General features: G+C 43.8%; 1 protein-coding gene across 2 annotated transcripts; it reads left to right on the top strand.

The window, feature by feature from the left end:
- Positions 1 to 7,024: 7,024 nt before the first annotated feature.
- On the top strand, positions 7,025 to 23,776 carry LOC138768168 (NXPE family member 3-like). Of its 2 annotated transcripts, XM_069946333.1 has the most exons (7): positions 7,025 to 7,737; positions 11,654 to 11,716; positions 13,641 to 14,108; positions 16,032 to 16,252; positions 16,775 to 16,848; positions 21,819 to 22,022; positions 22,999 to 23,776. In XM_069946333.1, the coding sequence occupies exons 2-7, from the start codon at positions 11,660 to 11,662 to the stop codon at positions 23,526 to 23,528; spliced, it is 1,554 nt and encodes a 517-aa protein (XP_069802434.1). In that variant the 5' UTR covers positions 7,025 to 7,737; positions 11,654 to 11,659; the 3' UTR covers positions 23,529 to 23,776. The 2 variants fall into 2 exon arrangements, with proteins under 2 accessions (XP_069802434.1, XP_069802483.1); XM_069946382.1 differs by lacking the exon at positions 11,654 to 11,716.
- The last annotated feature ends 260 nt before the right edge of the window (positions 23,777 to 24,036 follow it).

Raw genomic sequence — 24,036 nt, 5'->3', positions numbered from 1 at the left:
TCACTCATACCTGACCACCTCCCCCTACAATGTTTAAAGTGCTGGAAGCTCTGCCACAAGAATGGTGGTTCCCACCGTTCCTTTCCCCCCCTGCAGCTCCCCACTTCGTCTTTTACATACTTCTTGCAGTCCGTTCCGCACATTAGTTGGCAGTAGTGGGAAGAAGCGGGTCTGTCTTCTATGTCTCAATTATATTATAGTTCTACCCTTAAAGATTTTCAATCCCTGTATGAACAGTTCCAGTTGCCCAAACATGATTTTTACGTATACCTTCCGGTATGCCATTTCGTGACCTCTAAGGTACAGGCAAACGTCAAATGGGACCGCCAACTGGCTATCCTTTTAGGGCAACGAAAGACAGGCCTTAAGCCTTTATACGAACATGTTGGTGGCCTCAATGTCTTCACCAAAGATGCTTTTGTTCTTAAATGGGAGAAAGCTCGGCGCACCACATTCTCGGCTCATGACTGGCAACAAGCCTACAGATGGTCAAATCCGTGATTAGTATTCCTCAGAGGGAGAATGTTTTTAAATGCAGACTCCATTTGTACTTTACTCCCCGAAGATTGAGCTGGAGACATTGTGGCCAAATTGGGTCCCTATATCACATTTTATGGGAGTGTCCTTTGCTCCGCCTTTTTTGGCATCAAATTTCTGACTTGCTCACAACGTTGGTAGGCCAACCCATCCTTCTCACCCCTGCTCAAGCTTTGCTGTCCCTTCAGCTAGCCCATATACCTACAAAAAACAAACCGCTTGTGTGTAAGATACTGACTATAGCACGCCTCGCAATCACAAGGCGCTGTAAATCGAGAATTCCTCCCTTAGCCATGGATGTGATTGCTGAAGTGCGACAGGTTCATGCGCTTGAACAATATATTGCATGCGGTAGAGGTACTTCGGTCTCCTTTTGCCTGGACAAACAGAATCTTCGGGTCACCTACCACTGATTGACTTGCACTCTGAGACAGTTGACTATATACTCTTCTTTTACTCCTACAGAGCCACAGAGTTGCCTAACCTCCACCCACACATCACACTACTGACCAAGCCCTGCCTACTCCTTTTTTTTGTGTCAGCTGACTTATTATGTGAAGATGCCACCATGCCTGCTATCCGATTTGTGTTGATGCCCTGCCTGTTGTTCTTGATTTTATTTCCTGTTTGGTTTTATGATGACCGTTCTGCCACTGCATGGACTTTATGCGTCATGGACTTCCACCGTCTCACTTTGCTACTGTTGTGTGCGCTGCCTCAGTATCCTGATGTGGTAGCCTCCCATTGCTCCTCTTCTGTAGAGACGTTGTCCGTAACTATTTGTTACTTCTTGTACTTGAAACATTTCTGTACTGGACATATCTGTGCTCTGGCATTGTTCTTGTATTTGAAATTATTTGTTGTCTTGAAAAAAATTCTGAAAAATCTTTCAATAAAACACTTTGAAACGTTAAAGAGGAACGGAGAAGCTCAAGACTAGTGATGAGCGAATAGTGAGATATTCGAATATTCGATATTCGTACGAATATCCCGCGAATATTCGAATATTCGATTGAATATTCGATCCCATTAAAGTCTATGGGAACAAGTATTTGATTAGTGAAAAACATCTATTTGACCATTTGGAGGGTGAAAACGGAAGCTGGGGGATTTGAACGCTTATCGAATATATATTGAATATTCGTGGGATATTCGTTCGAATATCGAATATTCGAATATCTCACTATTCGATCGAATATCTATTCGATCGAACAGTATTCGCTCATCACTACTTCAGCCAATCTCTACTGACAAGCGCTCAGCTTTGTAGGAAGGCCACTACAAGCCAGCTCCCCCCAGAACAGATACCTGGGACTTGTACTACCCCAGGGGACGGGTCACCTGACACTGTGGTCAGAACGTGATTAGATGAGATAACTAGACTCATTCATAAGTGAGTAGGAGGATTCGTCAAATATTTCTCAACACTTCATCACATCCTGGCTGAATACTCAGTACACTAGTCAAGGGCCATCCTATCTGTTCCCTATCTCCTGTTTTCCTTCTATCAACTCACTTATCTACCTGTTAAAGCATTATTATAGTGCTTGAAAAATCCCTATATTGTAATCCGTATTCTTCTTCTTCTTCTTCTTCCATTTCTTCTTCTTCTTCCGGCCATTTTTCTGTGAAGAATACAGCCCGAACGCACTGACTCCGTTCAAACTGCGTTTCGAAGCCCTCGGCGGTGAGAAGTGTGATATATATATATATATATATATATATATATATATATATATATTTATTTTTATTTTTTTTTTCATTTTGATCAGATTTGTCGTTTTTAAGAAATTTACGTTTAAAGACCCCAAATTTCCCATAGAAAATAATGGCCTATTGGAAATAATGGCCACACTGTAAACGCTAACAGCCAATCACAGCACATATGCAAATAGCTGAAATATAGCAGCCAATAGGAACTGCCTCACAACATCCACACAGTCACATGTCCACTATTGGCCAATAGAAGATATAATACATGGAAGGTCCTTAACGATTTTGTCTCTCTGACATGAGTAAGGTTGTCATGGTAACTGAGCAATAATCTTTACCATTATAAGTAGCAGAGGTCAGTCAGTAAAATAGCAGAGCTGACAGCCATGTAGCAGGGACGGTACCCAAGCCGCTTTTAAAGTGACTGTACCTTAGCCGCTCTTAAAGGGACAGTATTCAAGTCGCTCTTAAAGGGACGTTACCCAAGTCGCTCTTAAAGGGATGTTACCCAAGTCGCTCTTAAAGGGACGTTACCCAACCCGTTCTTAAAGGGACGTTACCCAAGTCGCTCTTAAAGGGATGTTACCCAAGTCGCTCTTAAAGGGACGGTACCCAAGTCGCTCTTAAAGGGACGGTACCCAAGTCGCTCTTAAAGGGACGGTACCCAAGTCGCACTTAAAGGGACGGTACCCAAGCCGCTCTTAAAGGGACGATATGCAAGTCGCTCTTAAAGGGACGGTACCCAAGCCGCACTTAAATGGACGGTACCCAAGCCGCTCTCAAAGGGATGGTAACCAAGTAGCTCTTAAAGGGACGTTACTCAAGTCACTCTTAAAGGGACAGTACTCAAGTCGATTTAAGGGTCAGTACTTAAGATTGTTTTCAAAGGATGGTAGCTACTTCTCTTTTAAAGGGACAGTACTTAAGCTGGTCTTAGAGGTACAGTACAAAGGTCACTCAAAGCGTTGGCACAAAAGTCGCTCCTTAAGGCACTGTACCAAATTTGCTCTTGGAGACGGTACCCAAAGCTGCTCTTAAAGGGACTGTACCAAAGTTGGTCTTAAAGGGACAGTACCCAAGCCGCTCTTAAATGGACGGTACCCAAGCCGCTCTCAAAGGGATGGTACCCAAGTAGCTCTTAAAGGGACGTTACCCAAGTCGCTCTTAAAGGGACGGTTCCCAAGTTGCTCTTTTACGGATGGTACTCAAGTCGCTTTTAAAGGGTTAGTACTTTAGATTGTTTTCAAAGAATGGTAGCTATGTCTCTTTTAAAGGGACAGTACTTAAGCTGGTCTTAAAGGTACAGTATATAGGTCAAAGCGTTGGCACAAAAGTCGCTCCTTAAGGGACTGTACCAAACTTTCTCTTGAAGAGTCTGTACCAAAGTTGCTCTTAAAGGGACTGTACCAAAGTCGCTCTTAAAGGGAGGGTATCAAGGGTTAAAGTTTCTCTTAAAGAGAAGTCACTGTTAAAGGGGCGCTCTTTTCAAGCACTATGTATTTCCTTGGAAATGCAAATCTAGCTGTTATTGTTACTTACACTTCACACCTGTCCAAACCAAGGTCTGGTTGCTGTGTGTCCGAGGGTGGGTGTTATCACTCCTGGCCACGTGACAAGTAGTCTCCAAAACACCAGAACCCACCAGCAAGCCCAACACCAATACCAGTAACCTGGGCCACGGCAGAGAGGCAATCGCACAATAATGCATTATCATCTGACTGCATCTCCATATCCATGGAGACCTGTCCTTCCGTAGAGGATTTATCCGCTGAGCTGGAAGGTCCGATAGTGACAGGTACACTTTATTAAAGCTGTGGGCATGCATTATGCCCAGCAGCCATTCAACAAGCTTTTTGTTAACAAGCACCCGACAAGTGTGCAATACTCGCACTCGCTCCAGTATCCAGTACCATCAAGTAACTATACTCAACAAAGCATTCTCGCTCATCTCTAGTAGTCAGGCCACTCTGTGTATCTATATAGTAGTTGCCCCTGGTTAAAGATGAGCGAACTGGACCTGCCCCAAACCCAGATTCTTTTCTAACTTTGCAAAAAATTCTATTTGTTACTTTAAACCCCAATATTAGGGGAGCAGTAAAGCTATAGTTACCAGAATTGTCTTCTATCGGTCTTCTCTATTACAGATCAGCCATTCAGTGGCTACAGTGGTGTCCCACCTAAGCCACTTATTGTTAATTTCCCACTTCCCTCCCCACCAACGAAACACAATTTGGCCCCCATGGGTTAACGCTAGACTCTCATTTTCAGATTCACCAGGTACCCTCAGCTGTGCCAATCCGGAAGCAACTGGCTAAATACTTGAGTCTCACGTTGATTTCAATGGGGTTCATTGCTCACATCGAGCACTGGAGTATTGATAAAGACTCAACTAGATTAACGAGCATTCAAGTATTTTGGTGCTTTCTCGTCTCTACTAACTTCTATATGGGAGCACAGAGGAAGCCTAACTAGCACATGGGAGCACAGAGGGGACCTACTTAGTATACAGTATGTGTTGGAACAAGGGACCTTAAATGCTTTTCTGACAGATTCTCAAGAGTAGATTGTATGTTTGGGAGTCGGTGTGTCCTCCATGAGGCCTCAGTACCCAACTTAATTGTCATCAGATCCCAAACAGAACCTGGCTGTATCACTAAAGACAATGTGATTCTAGTCTGCCGCAGTCCAGGCTTCTCATTCACAACATGCAAATGAAGGTGATGGTGGCTTCCGTCAATGGTCGGACAAGTAATGAGGACTGCGATACCAAATCTTCTATTGATAAGAGCTGCCTCTGTCTGGGGATGGAGGACAAAGAAACTGAGAGAGTCCCTCAAGCTTGTCTACAGAACAACCAATCCTTAGGGTCCTATTCAACGGGCCAATGGGGGCCCGATCAATAATGTAAATGAGCACTGATAGGCTAGATCGGCGCTCCTTTACTGGGCCTATTCCACGGCCCGATAATTATTTAGCGTGGGCTGCAGGGACATCATTACCAATGTCCTTGCAGCCCTTGTTTAAACACCATACATTACCTACACATGTTGCAAGGCTTCTCCTGCGCCCCATCTTCCTCCCAGTCCAGCGCGCAGCAGCAGCTTCGGTGCGGCCTGTCTGAGCTGTGTGGCGGTCTCGGCCAGTGATTGGCTGAGCGGACTGTCAGCTAGGACAGGCCGCACCGAAGCTGCTACTCCGCGTGGTACCAGGAGGAAGAAGGAGTGCAGTAGAAGGTCTACAATATGCTTAGGTAATGTATGGTGCATGTAAGATCGTTGGTCGCCCACCGCGCATCGCTATTCCACGCAGCAACATCGGCTGATTGTTGTCTCTATTCCACAGAGCAATAAGCAGCCGAATCGGCCCGATAAGGCTGATAATCACTCCGTGAAATAGCCCCTTAGAAGGGGCAGGCCGACCAGAGGGGGATTGGTGTTCTTCGCCCCCAGTGCTCCAAACGGCCTTAGTACATGTCATCTAAAACTGCAAAGTGCAAGGGAACGCACAATGTATGAAAGGGAGAGACTAACTTTCATTGTCAGCGTCCCATGAGCTACAGGGACATATCAGCAGATTACATTCATCTGATTACATAAAATGACATAAAATAGAACTTATATATCCTTTTTAATGTTCAGTCATTCCATCAATGACTCAGTTGCACCGTATGGTTGTATAAGGGGCATTGGGTTTTGTTTTTGTATTTTTAATCATATAAAGTGGTGAAAGTCAAATCACTTACAAAGATGCTGGAGTACAAAAGGTTAATGCATTTAACAAGAGTGATGTGGTAGGAATGTCATGTGATTACAGGTTTAATCCCAGGGCAGATGTATAATTACATAGAAAAGAAGTTTTCTACACAGGTATATTATTCAGCCTAATTGCGAGCTCCTTCCTTTCCCGTGTGATTGTACAGGCGGGTGGGTGGGGGCTGAGTGTAGAGCCGAGTGAGGGGGGGGGTTGTACAGTTGGAAAGAAGGGTGGGTTGGTGTACAGCTGGGGTGGTGGTGGTGGGGGCAAGTGTACAGCCGTGTGTGTGTGTGCGTGTGTGTGTGTGTGTGTGGGGGGGGGGGGGGGGGGCAGTATACAGTGTGTGTGTGTGTGTGTGTGGGGGGGGGGGGGGGTCATAAAAGTTAGATGCAGCAAAACAGAAGTAAATTCTCACTCAGTGGGGTCTGATTATATCCAACTTTAGCAAATGAACCCCTTACAAGATCAGCTTCCTGCCCGGTTGGTACCTCCCAGAGAAGAAGTAATTAGGTAGATTGTGACTGCTAAAATGAACTGAATGTGTTGGAATAAAGTCTTAGAATTTCATCCATTGTAAATTGTTCCATTTTTCTCAGAACTGATAGGTCGGTAAAGTAGAGAAGGGGCTAATCCCGTCTCACAGCTCATAACCTAAACATTAACATGGTCTAAATGCTCGCCACTTGTGTAATTTGAACTATGAACAACTCCCAGAGGTCATGGCACTGACATTATCAACATATAGTTCAAACCTTTATTAAAAATTTTACAAGGTTGTAGCCCACAAAATATAATACAATGATTCATTAAAATGATATACTGCATCGCTTCATCACTGACAGGAAAATAGGGACCAGACCGGCTCATCCTGAGCCAATATAATGTACTTGGCATGAACTCAACCTATTTCCACCCAATAAGGTCATTGCCAAGTCCTGCTAACAACATCAACAAGGAAGAAGAAAATCCTGTGGATCCACGCCACACACTGCCAAACGTTCAAAGACGAAAGTGATAAGAGCCAGACAGGCAAGACGAGCCAGACAGGCAAGACGAGCCAGACAGGCAAGAAAAGCCAGGCATCTAAGACGAGCCAGACAGCCAAGAGGAGCCAGACAGCCAAGAGGAGCAAGACAGCCACAACTAGGAAGGTATCCAAGAGGAACCAGACAGCGAAGACAATCCGAACAGCCAAGAGGAGCAAGAAAGCCAGGACAGGACAGGCATCCAAGAGGAGCCAGACAGCCAAGACAATCCAGACAGCCAAGACGAGCCAGACAGCCAAGAGGAGCAAGCCAGGCAAGAAAAGCCAGGCATCTAAGACGAGCCAGACAGGCAAGAAAAGCCAGGCATCTAAGACGAGCCAGACAGCCAAGAGGAGCAAGACAGCCACAACTAGGAAGGTATCCAAGAGGAACCAGACAGCGAAGACAATCCGAACAGCCAAGAGGAGCAAGAAAGCCAGGACAGGACAGGCATCCAAGAGGAGCCAGGCATCCAAGACAAGCCAGGCATCCAATACGAGCCAGACAGCCAGGAGGAGCAAGACAGCCAGGACAGGACAGGCATCCAAGAGGAGCCAGGCATCCAAGACAAGCCAGGCATCCAAGACAAGCCAGGCATCCAATACGAGCCAGACAGCCAGGAGGAGCAAGACAGCCAGGACAGGACAGGCATCCAAGAGGAGCCAGACAGCAAAGACAAGCCAGACAGTGGAATCCGAATGGCAAGGAGGTGAGAAATCATAAATACCCCTCTGTACAGTGAGTTGAATAGGGAAAGAATTTATAGATAAAAAAAAATGGGGGCAGTCTGGAGAAACCTCCACCCTTTTAACTGTGAGCACTTTTTAGTTGGGCATAGATAAACCATAATGTGTACCACAAGGGCGGTGGGGTAATCTACGGCCAGACTCGTCTTACTACCCAAGAGCATAAGGATGGGGGAGGTGAAATTTACGATGCTCGATCCTTCTCTTTTCTAACATCATCTTTTGGAGCAGAGTTTTTTAGGACCTCCTACACATTAGATTTTCAGTTGTTGCATGTCTTACGGGGTATGGCCGGCTATAACCCCCCCCCCCCCCCAGTGGAGTCTGGCAGTAGCTTATTCCCGTCTCACTATTTAAAATGCAGCCATGTTCAACCAAGGCAGTTGGCATGAATCCCGTCAGTTGAATACGTGTTCTGCCATCATCAGCAGACAGATGCGACCACCCTAACCTCTCCTTTAGAATCCAAAACAATGCAATACACATGTTATCAGAACATACAAAAGGCTCCATGTACATAACAAACGCTGAGTGTCCTAACATAGACAAACACATTATATAAAGTTATAGAAGCTGGTAACCTCCCAACATACATCTTAGAAGTTTAGAGATAAGTGAGGACATGTCTGTCAAATGAATGGGCAGCAAAAAGAACATTTTTTACATGTGTTTCTTATTGCATTGTGTTCCACTTACCCACCCATTATTTTCATCTTTCTTGTTCCTTGTTTGTTCTGATTCATTTCCCGATCTGGAAGTGACAGCTGCCAAGGTAATAAAACAAAGAGCTCTGCCCTTCCAGGAACATGCACAGGAATATGAGACATATGGGAAGAATAGCTCCGGCTAATGAAGGTGTTTGGCTGAGAGCCGTCTAACCTCTATGTACAGCTTAAGATATGATCCCATAACAGTCACAGAGATGGTGATAAGGCTTCGAGGGAGTTATGGGTATCGTATGTGTCTGCAACATAGGCTCCAAACAAAAGTAAAGGGCTTGAGCTGTGCTGCTGATATCAGTATATTCATGGAAAGCTGAACAGGAGTTCTTGGCAAGGCGTAGGAAGGAGGCTGGCGCATGCCAAGAAGTAACTCCATCACTGAACGCTAATGTGGAGGATAACTTTTAACAGCGAAAGGAGCCCAGACATCTTTAGGCCAAATAATGCAGGGCTTATTGATCAACCTCATTGAAACAACACATTTCAGGTGTCAGGAGCCAGCCGTCACGCTGTGCGGCCAATAGTTACCGACCCGGCTAATTGACCCTGCGATTATTGGCTTGTCTTGTCTTTGTCTTGTGTCCCTCTTATAGTAGCACAGAGATTAGTCTTCTGGTTGGAGCCACCCTGCTAAGGAGCCGATCACTCCAAAAGGAAGGGACAGCAGGGCGGGTGCCAATGTTAGGGCTTCACTTGCCCTGTGTCTCTGGGTCCCAGCCTGACATCAGATTTCCAAGGACCCCTTTCTCAAGTTGCAATATTGCTAACTTTATATCTATTGCATACTATCTATATTTACTGAGGTTACCCCCAAGAGCCAAAATTATCCCCTATGCTCAGGAATAGGGGTAACTATGTGATTGTGGGAGGTTACAGAAGTGATGCCCACCAATCGAAGCTAAGAAGACAGCCAGTGGGGTCCAGGCAAGGGCGGATTAACTTCACCATAGGCCCCGGGCTGTTCACCAAGCCCCCCAGCCCACTGTAACTATGGCAGCACTAGCCTGGCGTTCATAGTACAGAATAGATAATGTCATGATGTCCTGGTTTGTGCAAAATTGCCATAAAAAAAAAACAGATTTTTTGCAAATCATGGCAGAAGTGTAGCCAGGAGACAGTACACCACTGAAAGTTTAAGTCTTTTTGGGTGGTCATGGGCCCCCCAGGAGCTTAGGGCCCCGGGCTGCCGTGCGGAACGCCCCTATTGTAATCCACTACTGGGTCTAGGAGTGGGAGGCAATGCTGCACGGACACCGGGACCGATGACTGTTTCTCCATCCCCAGCTAGAAATAACTTTTTTGCCCCGTGCTAGACTTCCCCTTTAAGGGTTGCATATACTATTTATTGCTGTAAACCTATAGATAAATACCTAAAATGCAATCTAGATTATTATACTGTAGCTACAGAACAGAACCACAGATCTAAAACCCAGTCCTAAGTCTAACGTTTAGCTAAGTCCAAGTCCTACGTATTGCCTCCAATATATCTTATATTTAAAGGGATTTTCCAGGATTTTCCAGAAATTGCGCCAGTCTTGTGCTCAGTTTTTGTGGGGTATGACAGCTCATTTTTATTGAATGCAACCGATCTCTGGCGGTGTTGTGGCAGCTAGGTGGGTGTGGGTTACTTCAGCACTTATCACGGTAGCCTGGAGTGGCATTGGTACCCACCCCCGGTGGTTACTACCTGTCAGACGGGCATGGCTTCTGCAGGTTTGGATAACCCAAGTGTAATCTGGTGTGTAGGTGCAGAATGACTGACAGAGTCCAGTAGCTTAACCAAAATAACGTCCCTTTACTGAGGTATTTCTCCAGTGCAATACAAAATAAAGAGTTGGTAACTGCAGGTGGGAGGTAAAAGAAGCTGGAATAGCAGAAGAGAAAAGGAGCTTCTTGAGGGCCCTGCCAATTTAGCTTAGTACTCTGCCGGGATAGTGTAGTTAAGAGAAGAAGAAGAAAACTTGTACTCACATACTTGACCACCTAATGCCCTACAGTGTTGCGTTACCTGTCCTATAAGGGTAGTACAAGGCCCTGGGTCAAGCAGACTTCCCAAAACTTTTCAGAAGAGCCTTGCGTTACACTGTAGAATACGTAGGCAAGTGGCAGCTTTGTTCTATGGGTAACTGCCTAACTGGATACAGGTCACTGCTCTGTACTAAGTTGAAAATATCCCTGGCATGGACAAGGTGAACCTCAGAGGACGTCCTTTCCTCCTGAGGGGGTCTAGCACTGCATGCTAGTGGTGACTACTTATATCAGAATAAAAGCTTAAAGCAAATCCATCAGGTACATTTGCTTTAAGTATTTCATATGGATACAATGGCACCGACACGGGGAAGCCGTTGCAGCGGTCCTTTTTTCTGCGGCACAGATTGCTGGAGTAATGATGTGTGAATGTAGTGCTCCGTGAAGCATGTAGCACTACGGATGCACATTTGTAGTGCGGGCTGCGGGTCCACGGTCGTGGACTGCACTACGGGTGTGTGAATGTGGCCTTAGTCTCTTGGTCCCTGACAAAGGGTCTTAGCCTAAGCCAGGCCCTGGCTTCACTGCAGCAGGAACTGTCTCTTTTTTGTTGCTCTCTCTCTCTAGTAAGTGAAACGTGGAGACCCTCCCACTAGGAACTAACCTTCTTTTATAGGAGCAACTAAGTCTCCCTGTGTTTGGTGGGACTGTGTGTGCAGAAGAAAGGAGCGTAAGGATAGGATAGAAAAAAGAGGGACCTGCATCTGCAACAGGAAAAAAACAAAAATGTGACATAAACAATTTATCCCAGTGTTTCCTTCAGCTGTGCATAGAACAAAGCATAGAAAAACCACAGTAGTGCCACCTAGTGGGGAAAACATAGAACACCTCTGACCACTGCGAGAACCTGAACCGAGTTACTTTACCCAGGTGCAATAACAAGTCAGTGGCACACCTGTGCTGGGGCACTACAGATAGATAAGTTGTATAAAGAATTATATCCCCCCTCCTCCTGAGCCCATGTACACACAGGACATCTTAGTCTATTCATACATAAGGAATCTGCATTTCCGGAGCCGAGGCTCGGTATGTCTGTATCTACCTCCTTTCTCTTCTGTGTTTTACACCTTCACCATTTCCAGTCTGATCTTCCTTTATTGCTTTTGTTGTTTCCGTATGACTCTCTTAGGAGACGATGAGGAAGCTGGTGCTCTTCCTGGCGGCACAGTGCTTCTTCTCCGCCATCACAATGGTAAGAGTCCGTGTATCGCTTACAAGGTGTCTGATAATTGTAGAGGGAAAAGCTCTGAAACTTTGGGATGTATTTGCACTTTTATTCCTTGTTATTTGCATGATTCTTGTTTGATGTTAGTCAGCAGTCCTGACCCGCTCCTGGTTAGAGCACATACAATGATATCTAGTGTGGACAATCCTCTGTGAGCCATACACTGCATCTGCTCAGGATATATGTATCAGTTTTAAAGGGTTTATCCACGATAAGAAAGACTTATATTACATTTTTTTTTTTAAATAGCGCCCCACCTGTGCTCAGGTTGTGTGTGATATTACAACTCAGCTCTATTCACTTTAATGCAACCAGGCTGCAATACCACACACAACCTGAGGAAGAGAGTGGCACTGTTTCTGAAATAAAAAAGCAGCTCTGTCTAATCTTGGATAACCCCTTTAAAGGCAGTTGTTTCATCTCCTCCTTCTCAGCTCAGCGCTGTCGTGTCTTCCTCTGATATTACACATCTCCAAGCCCTCGAGACATGTGGGATGTCAGAGGGAGAAAGAAAGGTAGGAAAAACACAACAGTTTAGGAGATGGGAGTGTCCCTTTAAGTCCAACAGGTTATGTAGCTTATTCACAATCAGTGAAACAGGTGTAATGTCCCTGAGTGACCTCTAAGTGTCACTGTCAATTGTAAAAACCTTTGACATTGCATAGAGACACCATAGAGACATGTCCAAAGTCTGGGAGTGTTCACACCTGTACCGATTGGGAGAACAAGCCAGGAGAGGACTGCGCTAAGCACAGTCCTCTACCAGCTCTGTGTCACATGATGAGTCAGGCTCCGTCTGATTGCCTGTGTAAGTCTTTGCAGCCCGACTGTGATCACATGACACAGAGCCGGGAGAGGACTGCGCTACGCCACGTCCTCCTGGTTCTCACACTTCTCTAGTACCTGCCGCACACCTGGGGCAAGATTCTGCAGGTACCCTTAGACAATAAGCTGAGATCAATGCAGTTGCTGATTGGTTGGGTAGGACTGTGATGTCACAACCTTAAACCCAGACACAGGGCACATAGTGGGGATGGAGCTGCTGTGATGGAGAAGCCAGCCTGGGTTGTGCACCTCCGTTTAAAATGGGTACTCCAGAAAAAAAAAAAAAATGTCCAGCAGGAAGTGATGTATTCTCTCCAGTCTGACACAGTGCTCTCTGCTGCCACCTCTGTCCATGTCAGGAACTGTCAGAGCAGGAGAGGTTTTCTATGGGGATTTGCTGCTGCTCTGGACAGTTCCTGACATGGACAGAGGTGGCAGCAGAGAGCACTGTGTCTGGCTGAAGAGAATACACCACTTCCTGCAGAACATACAGCAGCTGATAAGTACTGGAAGACTGGAGATTTTTTAATAGACGTAAATCACAAATTTCTTACACCAGTTCATTGTTCACTAGAGTACCCCTTTAACCATCCTTTCCCTCGCATAAACATAAAAACTGCCCTGCCCGGACGGCCCCTTTACGTCTGGGTGTAACTATTAATCTGCCTAATTCTAATGCAGCTTATACATGTCATTGTTGTTGTTTCTTTTGTACTAATCCAAGGCATGTACTTAAAGGGTTAAAACATTAATGCAGAACATCTGAGTCTACCTATGTTCTCTCTATACATGTGCTACATTTGCAGATATCATCTAAGCCGTATACTTTCCATTGTCCATAGGCTTATAATAGGGATTGTTCTAGAGAGGGGAGGAGTCAGGTTGGACAGCCCCCTTCTGCCTTAAAGAGAAAGGAACTGATTTAAGTAAGAAGGGGAGGGCGGTCAGGCCTGACCTAGGTAGGCTTGGCTTCGTTCATGGCTCTTGTGAAGAGTCTCCTGCTCCATGGTCATCAGCCTAGGATGGGATGTGTCGGCCTCTTCATTTCCTTCTATCTTGTTTCCAGGTCATCTACAGATTAAAATGGAGAAAATCTACAACAAAACCTTCACCAATGTTCCTAAATACAGGTCACCTCGAGGAAGAGATTGACTCCTTACTGAAGTTGATCGAATGGCCTCTGCCCCCGGCCACCACGAGTCTGGAGTTCTCCACCCATCCGAAGAAGTCTGAATTTTCCTTAATCAATCCCCGTTCTACTTATGTTATTGGAGAGAAAGTAAAGGTTCTTATCGTAGCCAGGGACCATAGAGGGAGACCCAAGAGTTATGGTGGAGATTTTTTCTATGCAAAACTTCATTCCCCAAACCTGAAAGCCGGTGTGAGTGGATCTGTGGTGGACAACTACAATGGTTCCTACACAGCGTCGTTCATTCCTCAATGGTCGGGTGAGACTGTGGTCTCCATAAAGCTCATGTATTCCAGTGAAGCCATTGCCATTCTGCATGAGAAAAGAGCCACAAGACCAGATAAGGTAATGAGAACCATTTAATGGTGGAAATCACTGCCCCATGCTAGAGGCAGCATGGAAAACCTGATATATTTTCTTGGAATACCCCTTTAAGTAATCTCTTCTCCCTTTTCCCCCAATGGTGATCCACACATAGTCACTAGCTGACTATGTGTGGATCATAAAAGTTAATGGGGCCAGTGCCTTCTATACATACACATTGGCACCCTATTATATATAGCCAACCTATATGAGCCACAGACGCACGGTGCTGTGCTTGGGTACAGCCTATGCAGGAGAGCCAATGAGAAAGAGACACACTTACCCTCAGGAAGTGGTGGCTCTGAAATTTTATCTGTGACAAAGCCAATGGGTTAGTATGGTGTTCTTCCTCTAGTAGACGCCACTTTCCTTCGATTCCCTACCTGCAGCCTGGTGAGTCCTCCTAACATTAGTATACATTGCTGGCCCATAGGAAAAGTAATTAGCCAGAGATCTTTGTTTGGGAAATATTTATACTTGTAGAAAGGAGGTGCCTGGTACTCAAAGGGAATCAGTCATCATTTCATTCAAGCCATCAAGAGTCATCATGGTGGTCCATGGTGCCTTCTACTGCCCCATAAATCTTGACTGACAGATTTCTCTCTGTAAGGCAGGGATCAATCAAGGCTGAGGTGGTGGAGGTGATGGTGGTGGTGGTGGATCTACTAGAGACCAACTCAATGGCTTGTGGTCTAGACTGGAAACGCACATGGCAGTTTTTGTGGCAAAACCAGAAGTGGAACCAAATGTGATGGAAAATATGAAGGGAGTATGTGTACTTCTCTTTACTGTTGGATCCTCTTCTGGTTTTGGCACAAAACCTGTTGTGTGTATTTCCAGCCTCAGGCAGTAGGAAGGTTAAGAGAGGTTCCCTTTATCACGTGAGAGGACAAATGGAGGACATGCAAAAAACCTGGACATGGGAACGCACCCTCAATATAGGCAATTACTGGGAAAGGAGAACTATTGTGAAAGGAGAAAACACTGCTCCTCCTATTAATAACTATAGACTAGAGAGTCAGACCACATTCCCACATGGCGATGAATACATTCAGCCCAAGTTACACCGCCAATGCATTCTCCAATAGCTGTGATTCATAGTCAACATTGCACACATATTGGATACTGTATGTTTTTGGCCGCTTTAGATAATTTTTAGGTGGTAGCACTGCTAGATTCAAAAGAAGACATATTCTTCATGGTGAAAATGTAAAAATAAATCTCAATAAAATAAGCCAAAAAAAAAAAAAAAATAGAGGGTCGGTGCTGATTACACCTCTCAGCAGTCCTCGTAGTGGAACAGTCCCGGGAGTGATCTGAGTTCGTAGTGGCAGCGCGTCCTCATAGAAGTGTCTCCGGACTCACTTTAGCATCTCTTTCTCTATCCTTTATGTGTCAATCAGTTGGAGGTAATGGCCGGGCATTAAAAGAAATAGTTGTTAGGCAATGAGCTGATTTTGATAAAGTCTTGCTTCTGAGAGATTATGGGGGCAGGATGTATTATCAAACCTGTTTCGGAGTTCAATGTCTACCCCTTCCTCATGGACAATGTAATGTAGTAAATTACGAATGTGAAGGGCTCTGTGATTTTTCTTCTGTTTCTGCTGTGTCATCTGTTTTATTCCAGCTCAGCTGTATCTACAGTTCATTACTGTGTTACTGCACATGGGCCATTTGACCTCTGTTCAGACACCATCTTGACAGTCCAATTGCAAACTGCAGCCTTTTCCTTACAAATCTATTATTGATCCCATGATGCATGAGTGTAGAATCACATGGACAGCTAAAGCCAAGATCCTCTCTGTCTGCTGGGAGGAGAGTGTAAGAATCCTCATCTCCTTTTCTCTTCTCCTTTCTCACTTTGCTCACCATTCTGTGTGTTGTGTTTCCTGTGGTTTTGTACAGTTTTACTTCTATGGATATTTCATGAAAGATGGGAAAGAAGAAGAGGTGGAATGTAACGTAGACCTTCCCGGACAAGATGTCTGTGAATATTATGATGAACGCTATGAAGAAAAATGGGTGTGTCAGCGACCAAGGACCCTGCCGTGCGACGCCTATCGGGACCATTCAGGCGCGGGATTCCGGGAAGTCCTTACTGCAGAAGAACAAAAGTTCTTCTCAACGTAAATATTTATTATACTATTATATTCTTATTCATGAACAAGCAATCTCCCTATTGATCCATATATCTGTGAAGTTCCCATATCTTACAGGTCTAGTGATTGGACGGTGACCTGATGTCACCCCAAACCTGGACACATTGGACAACTCCATAAACATCCAATGTGTGGTCGTCTAGACAAGAAGACAAATAGTTGATAGGTGTCCTCGGTATTGTGACTAGAGAGGAGTGACCTCCCAACATTCTATTCCTGAGGCTGCACTGGAGTCAGCTATTACATTGGTTGCGGATTCAATGATCAGTTTGGATTTAGCTCTACACGGGGCAGATACTGGGAGCACAGGAGGCAATGTACAGCATGGCTGCTTATCTCTGCTGGCCAGACACTACCATCACTTCTTCAATACTAGATATATCATTTTGACTCACACTTAGATATTTCCTCCAACACTAATACCACAATGCTATTCTCTCTACTATACATTCTCCATTTATGTGTTTACATAGATTTATTTTCTGCAAGGTATCTTATCGACCAAGAAATATCAACAGATGCCGAACCTCTCAATGTCCTTCCACAAAGAGATGTTATTAAAGGTATCTATCTATCTATCTATCTATCTATCTATCTATCTATCTATCTCCTATCTATCTATCTATCTATCTATCTCCCTATCTATCTCCCTATCTATCTATCTATCTATCTATCTATCTATCTATCTATCTATCTATCTATCTATCTCCTATCTATCTATCTTCTATCTATCTATCTATCTATCTATCTATCTATCTATCTATCTATCTCCTATCTATCTATCTATCTCCTATCTATCTATCTATCTATCTATCTATCTATATCTTAAGAAATATAGGCAGCACCTTGAATGCACGAGATAGGTGCCCGCAGACGGGTCCTGGACAACGGACCAAAGTAGATATGTAGCAAAAATACTCTGCAGCACTCGGAAGTTCTTGAGCAAACGTGACGTGGGTTTATTTAAACATCGTAAACACAGCAAACAAGAAGTAAAGAGACACGACGTTTCGGCGTACCTTACGCCATTTTCAAGTGTACTAGTGCCACAAACAATCACAGCTTAAATACATTTGTGCTAAGTAGTTGCAAAACACGATACGTGCAAAATTCTGTCAATCACAGTGAAAAGTTACTCCCATTCCACTCCTCTCCATCACCTGATTGGAGTGTGCTAATGTCCATGTTTAAGAGCCTATACGGCATAATAGATTAGTAAAGTGTCCATTCATAAAAGTGATCACCAAAAAAGTGAAAAAAACTTGAATCGGCATAGTCCATCATAAATTTGTATAGACGATATATTCACTGGAAGGCAATCCCAAATTGTTCTCAATCCAAGCCAGTTGCACATACTTAAATTACCGCAAGTATACTCTCAGACAGGTCTGAACGAGGCATAGTCTTCAGCTACGAAGCCGCTTCCTCCTGGAGTTGCCGGGGACCCTCCTCCCATAGGGCGAGAGATCTCCAGTACGACTCCAGCCCTCCCACCGAATGTGAATCCACACCAGCGGGCAGCCGGAATCACCTCCCGGGGTTGCGGCCATTTTCTTCAGACTAGCCGCAATGTGAACGCACAATGTGAATGGCCACCGGGCCGCAAGCTGTAAATACTTGTAAATGATGAACTTCTTGTGCAGGCTTGAATGTTTCAATCTAAAGGGTATTGCCTTCCGTGTCACAATCATTATAGTCATGAATTTCTATAAAAGGAGAAAAGGAAAAACAATTATTAGAAAATTTCCAAAAAAGCTAAGAAATAAATTCAGATTGTTTGTGTACATATGATACTCCCTTACATTGCGGATACATGAGGGTATATAGAAGCATATGGAGAGGTAAATAACTACTTAAACATATGGTTATTGATAATGTATTCAACGTTTAAACCACACGGGGATAAAGATTGTAGCTCGTGAATCCAATATAATTCCTTACGGAGGAGCAACATTTTTCTGTTGCCACCTCTCTTTGGTTGTAACACTCGATCAATAAGCATGAATCTAAGGTCCCCTTCAGAATGACCAAACTTGGTAAAGTGACAGGAGACCGGTAGATCCAATTTCTTTTTTCGGATGCTGTATCGATGCTGATTGATGCGGGTTTTGACATCCAATGTCGTCTCACCCACATAAATCAGATCGCACGGACACATGAGAATATAAATAACCCAGTCACTATTACATGTCAAGTATTGTTGAATACGGTATTGTTTCTTAGTTTTAGGATGTGTGAACACATTTCCCTTGCACATGTACTTACAATTAACACACACCCGGCACGGATAGGAACCCTTCCCCCCTGGTGTCAGTACACGTTGTCCATCGCCTTGTGTGTGTCTAATGTCCGTGCGTACCAATTTGTCACGAACATTTTTAGCTCTCCTATATGAGAACAATGGAGGACTCTGAAATTCAGGTACATTGTTATGTTGTTCCCTGACTATATACCAATGTTTAAGAACAATCCTGTTTATGTCTTTAGACGCATGTGAATAGGTGCTAACAAACGGTATACGGTCCATTGTGTGAGCCGCGAGCTTGGGTTCCAATAGTTTCCCTCTCTCTATATTTTTTACTTTGTTTTTACACATTTCCAATAGTCTCTTAGGGTATCCCCTCTCCTTAAACTTGAACTCCATCTTATCTAAGGCTGTCTCCAAGTTATTCTCTTCCTCCACTATTCGTTTTGCCCTCAACATCTGCGAGTAGGGCAGGGATTTCAACATGTTGTTCGGATGGCAGCTGTTGAAGTGTAGAAAATTGTTGCAATCAGTATCCTTTGTATAGATATCTGTCGTCAATTTATTGTTCTCAATGGTTATCTGCACATCCAGATAGTGTATGGTGTGGAGATCCATATGAGCCACAAATTTTATTGTCTCGTCAATGGTGTTCAAATAATTGATGAAGTCACATAAATCACTCATGTTCCCAGACCACAGCATGAAAATGTCATCTATAAAGCGCCACCATGACGTCACATTACTGTAATGGTGTGCTGCATAGATTTGAGTCCACTCAAATCTATGCAGCACACCATTACAGTAATGTGACGTCATGGTGGCGCTTTATAGATGACATTTTCATGCTGTGGTCTGGGAACATGAGTGATTTATGTGACTTCATCAATTATTTGAACACCATTGACGAGACAATAAAATTTGTGGCTCATATGGATCTCCACACCATACACTATCTGGATGTGCAGATAACCATTGAGAACAATAAATTGACGACAGATATCTATACAAAGGATACTGATTGCAACAATTTTCTACACTTTAACAGCTGCCATCCGAACAACATGTTGAAATCCCTGCCCTACTCGCAGATGTTGAGGGCAAAACGAATAGTGGAGGAAGAGAATAACTTGGAGACAGCCTTAGATAAGATGGAGTTCAAGTTTAAGGAGAGGGGATACCCTAAGAGACTATTGGAAATGTGTAAAAACAAAGTAAAAAATATAGAGAGAGGGAAACTATTGGAACCCAAGCTCGCGGCTCACACAATGGACCGTATACCGTTTGTTAGCACCTATTCACATGCGTCTAAAGACATAAACAGGATTGTTCTTAAACATTGGTATATAGTCAGGGAACAACATAACAATGTACCTGAATTTCAGAGTCCTCCATTGTTCTCATATAGGAGAGCTAAAAATGTTCGTGACAAATTGGTACGCACGGACATTAGACACACACAAGGCGATGGACAACGTGTACTGACACCAGGGGGGAAGGGTTCCTATCCGTGCCGGGTGTGTGTTAATTGTAAGTACATGTGCAAGGGAAATGTGTTCACACATCCTAAAACTAAGAAACAATACCGTATTCAACAATACTTGACATGTAATAGTGACTGGGTTATTTATATTCTCATGTGTCCGTGCGATCTGATTTATGTGGGTGAGACGACATTGGATGTCAAAACCCGCATCAATCAGCATCGATACAGCATCCGAAAAAAGAAATTGGATCTACCGGTCTCCTGTCACTTTACCAAGTTTGGTCATTCTGAAGGGGACCTTAGATTCATGCTTATTGATCGAGTGTTACAACCAAAGAGAGGTGGCAACAGAAAAATGTTGCTCCTCCGTAAGGAATTATATTGGATTCACGAGCTACAATCTTTATCCCCGTGTGGTTTAAACGTTGAATACATTATCAATAACCATATGTTTAAGTAGTTATTTACCTCTCCATATGCTTCTATATACCCTCATGTATCCGCAATGTAAGGGAGTATCATATGTACACAAACAATCTGAATTTATTTCTTAGCTTTTTTGGAAATTTTCTAATAATTGTTTTTCCTTTTCTCCTTTTATAGAAATTCATGACTATAATGATTGTGACACGGAAGGCAATACCCTTTAGATTGAAACATTCAAGCCTGCACAAGAAGTTCATCATTTACAAGTATTTACAGCTTGCGGCCCGGTGGCCATTCACATTGTGCGTTCACATTGCGGCTAGTCTGAAGAAAATGGCCGCAACCCCGGGAGGTGATTCCGGCTGCCCGCTGGTGTGGATTCACATTCGGTGGGAGGGCTGGAGTCGTACTGGAGATCTCTCGCCCTATGGGAGGAGGGTCCCCGGCAACTCCAGGAGGAAGCGGCTTCGTAGCTGAAGACTATGCCTCGTTCAGACCTGTCTGAGAGTATACTTGCGGTAATTTAAGTATGTGCAACTGGCTTGGATTGAGAACAATTTGGGATTGCCTTCCAGTGAATATATCGTCTATACAAATTTATGATGGACTATGCCGATTCAAGTTTTTTTCACTTTTTTGGTGATCACTTTTATGAATGGACACTTTACTAATCTATTATGCCGTATAGGCTCTTAAACATGGACATTAGCACACTCCAATCAGGTGATGGAGAGGAGTGGAATGGGAGTAACTTTTCACTGTGATTGACAGAATTTTGCACGTATCGTGTTTTGCAACTACTTAGCACAAATGTATTTAAGCTGTGATTGTTTGTGGCACTAGTACACTTGAAAATGGCGTAAGGTACGCCGAAACGTCGTGTCTCTTTACTTCTTGTTTGCTGTGTTTACGATGTTTAAATAAACCCACGTCACGTTTGCTCAAGAACTTCCGAGTGCTGCAGAGTATTTTTGCTACATATCTATCTATCTATCTATCTATCTATCTATCTATCTATCTATCTATCTATCTATCTCACACCCATCAATAATCTTTTATAATTTCTTAAAGGGGTTGTTCAGCACTACAAAAAGATGGCCACTTTCTTCCAGAGACAGCACCGCTCTTGTCTCCAGTTTGGGTGCAGGTTTTCTAACTCTTAATTGCAAACCACACCTGAACTGAAGACAAGAGTGGTGCTGTCTCTGGAAGAAAGTGGCCATCTTTTTGCAGCAGCTTCTTGATTTCATGATTTTGACTGTTTCCAGTCTCTCATTCACACACTGTCTGTAATTGACATCTGGCATCATCTGGTGTTAGGGATTGATTGCTGCTTCCTAACAAAAACTTGAAAAAAGTTTCCATATTTATTTTAGGTAGAAGACCTTGTACCCCAAGACTTTGGACTCCGCACCCATCAGGCTTTTACTATCAGGATGAATGGAAATCTCTTGTCTGCTCCAATGAACACTTCAATGATAGCAAAAAAGTGGCCAAATGTCTATCTGATAAAATGATCTACATGCTCGGAGACTCCACGCTGCTGGGCTGGTGGGAATATCTGGTGAAGTTTGTACCAAGTACGTAGCAAGAATGGTAAAAAATATATTTAATATTAATAGTCAAGGAGTATTGCATCATCTCCTTAGCGCACCTGCTCTAGATCATCCCAGGAGACTGGGACAATGGTGTGCGGTCAGTGCAGGGTTCATTGTTCCCCTACAGCCAATCACTTGGCTCAATATCTCTGGCACTACCACTGAGGCAAGTGATCAGTACCATAATGTGGGGACTTGGGGCATGATACTAGGGAAAGGAACTGTTTTGTTACTTGCCAAAGAGACCCAAGGAGAGTAGAGAGTTGACATTCTGTATTAGTTGGTTGTGGCCATGACTTTCAACAGACAAGTTGACTAATCAATAAAAACTCCATTCCTACTATAGAGAGCCACTTCAAGTTCCCACTGCTGCTCAGTTTACCTAGCTAATTCCTGCTGGGAATTGGTTTACATAAGGTTTTATTAGTTTCAAGTTTAAACATCATTTACATAGGAGCCCAACATAGGCCAACTATAAGGGCCAACAGTGGCCAACATCATAAATTCCAGTTAGAAGCAAGAATAAAGCACGTCAAATTCTAGATATGTCAAAAAGTCACAGTAACTAAATAGGAATCATTGCTTACAATCAAATAATCATAAAAGAACAAAATAACTCATACCCCCTTGGGGTCCACTGGGGCTTGTGGATGGTTGAGAAGTCACTATGCTAATGTAAGTCTAAGAGTCTCGTAGACTTAATTTGGTAAAGTTAGTTCCATTCCACAGAGCCAGAGCTGTGTAGATCAGCGTTGCGGTGGGAACCAGAACTGGTACCACAACAGGAATACAAAACACCTGGTAAGTAGTGGGGGCATAGGCAACCCTTTACCAGTCTAATTCTCGGAGGGTAAACAATGTTTGCTGCTGGAGTGGCCCTTTAAGCAAATTGTTTAGTTTAGTTTTTATAGCTGGTAAATAATAAATGTCTTCTTTATCTTACTTAAAACACTGACAGCTCTCAAGCAAATAAGCCTCCACGTGCCTCACCTCCCAGGTCCACTGTTGGCGACAGATGCAGAACACAACTATCTTGTGCACTTCAGAGCACATCAGAAGCCTCTCCGTATGAATCGTATAAGTGTTAAGGAGCTACATTACATTTCTACAGAGTTGGATGGACTGGGTGATCGCCAAGGAATGGTCATTGTCCTGACTATCTGGGCTCATTTTGTCACCTACCCAGTAGAACTGTACATTCGCAGACTACGTCACATTCGGGAAGCCGTTATTCAACTTTTGGAACGTAGCCCCCATACAAAGATTTTTATTAAGTCGGCCAACACTGGGCATGACTTGCCCTTGGTTAATGACTGGTTGTCCTACCAGTTGGACACAGTGATGAAAGCCATGTTTTCCAAGTTGCCAGTTACCATACTGGATGTCTGGGAGATGACCTCTTGCCACCGAATACCACAATTTCTTCATCCTGAACCTATAATTGTCAAAAATGAGGTGGACTTGATGTTGTCCTTTATATGTCCTTAGTAACAAACAAAGAACAAAGGAACAATAAAAAATAGTTCCCTGTCAAAAAGAACACTACAAACTGCTCATGTATCCAGGGACTTGTCAGGTTTCCATAAAGTGGTTAGTATGGAGTCTTTCCAACTTTAAACCATAACAGACTAGTATAGACGTCTCATAGATTAGAATGGTAAAAATCAGTTTTTATGAAGCTATGATGAAAATAAATGGCACTTAATAATAAAATCACTGACAGATCAATGTCTATGTGAGGGGCTATCTTCGTGTGACATTAACTGATTTCCATGTAAACGTTGGTAATCACTTATATATTCCATCATTTTCTGATTGGTGAGGGTCCAGTCAATAGGACCCCCACCAATCCTGAGAACGGAAGGCTTCAACACTGATATAGTGCTGTGTCCCTTTCCCTGTTTTCCCTTATCATAGGCTCTCCTAGTGACCTGAAGGTATAGCATGCTGAATTCAAGACAGTTAGCTTGTGCTTCAGTTCTGTGGGTGGACATGG

This window comes from Dendropsophus ebraccatus, chromosome 1 (assembly GCF_027789765.1).
Source record: "Dendropsophus ebraccatus isolate aDenEbr1 chromosome 1, aDenEbr1.pat, whole genome shotgun sequence".
In the NCBI taxonomy this organism is placed as follows: Eukaryota; Metazoa; Chordata; class Amphibia; order Anura; family Hylidae; genus Dendropsophus; species Dendropsophus ebraccatus.
Note: the sequence above shows the minus strand (reverse complement) of the source record. Positions and strands in the feature narration are given on the sequence as shown.

What these genes read in the sequence shown, in the direction of transcription:
- LOC138768168 (XM_069946333.1), top strand. Translation starts at nt 11,660, where the DNA reads ATGAGGAAGCTGGTGCTCTTCCTGGCGGCACAGTGCTTCTTCTCCGCC. An exon ending in TCTTCTCCGCCATCACAATG is followed by an intron (nt 11,717 to 13,640) that starts GTAAGAGTCCGT and finishes TCTTGTTTCCAG; the next exon opens with GTCATCTACAGATTAAAATG. An exon ending in TCTGGTGAAGTTTGTACCAA is followed by an intron (nt 22,023 to 22,998) that starts GTACGTAGCAAG and finishes AAACACTGACAG; the next exon opens with CTCTCAAGCAAATAAGCCTC.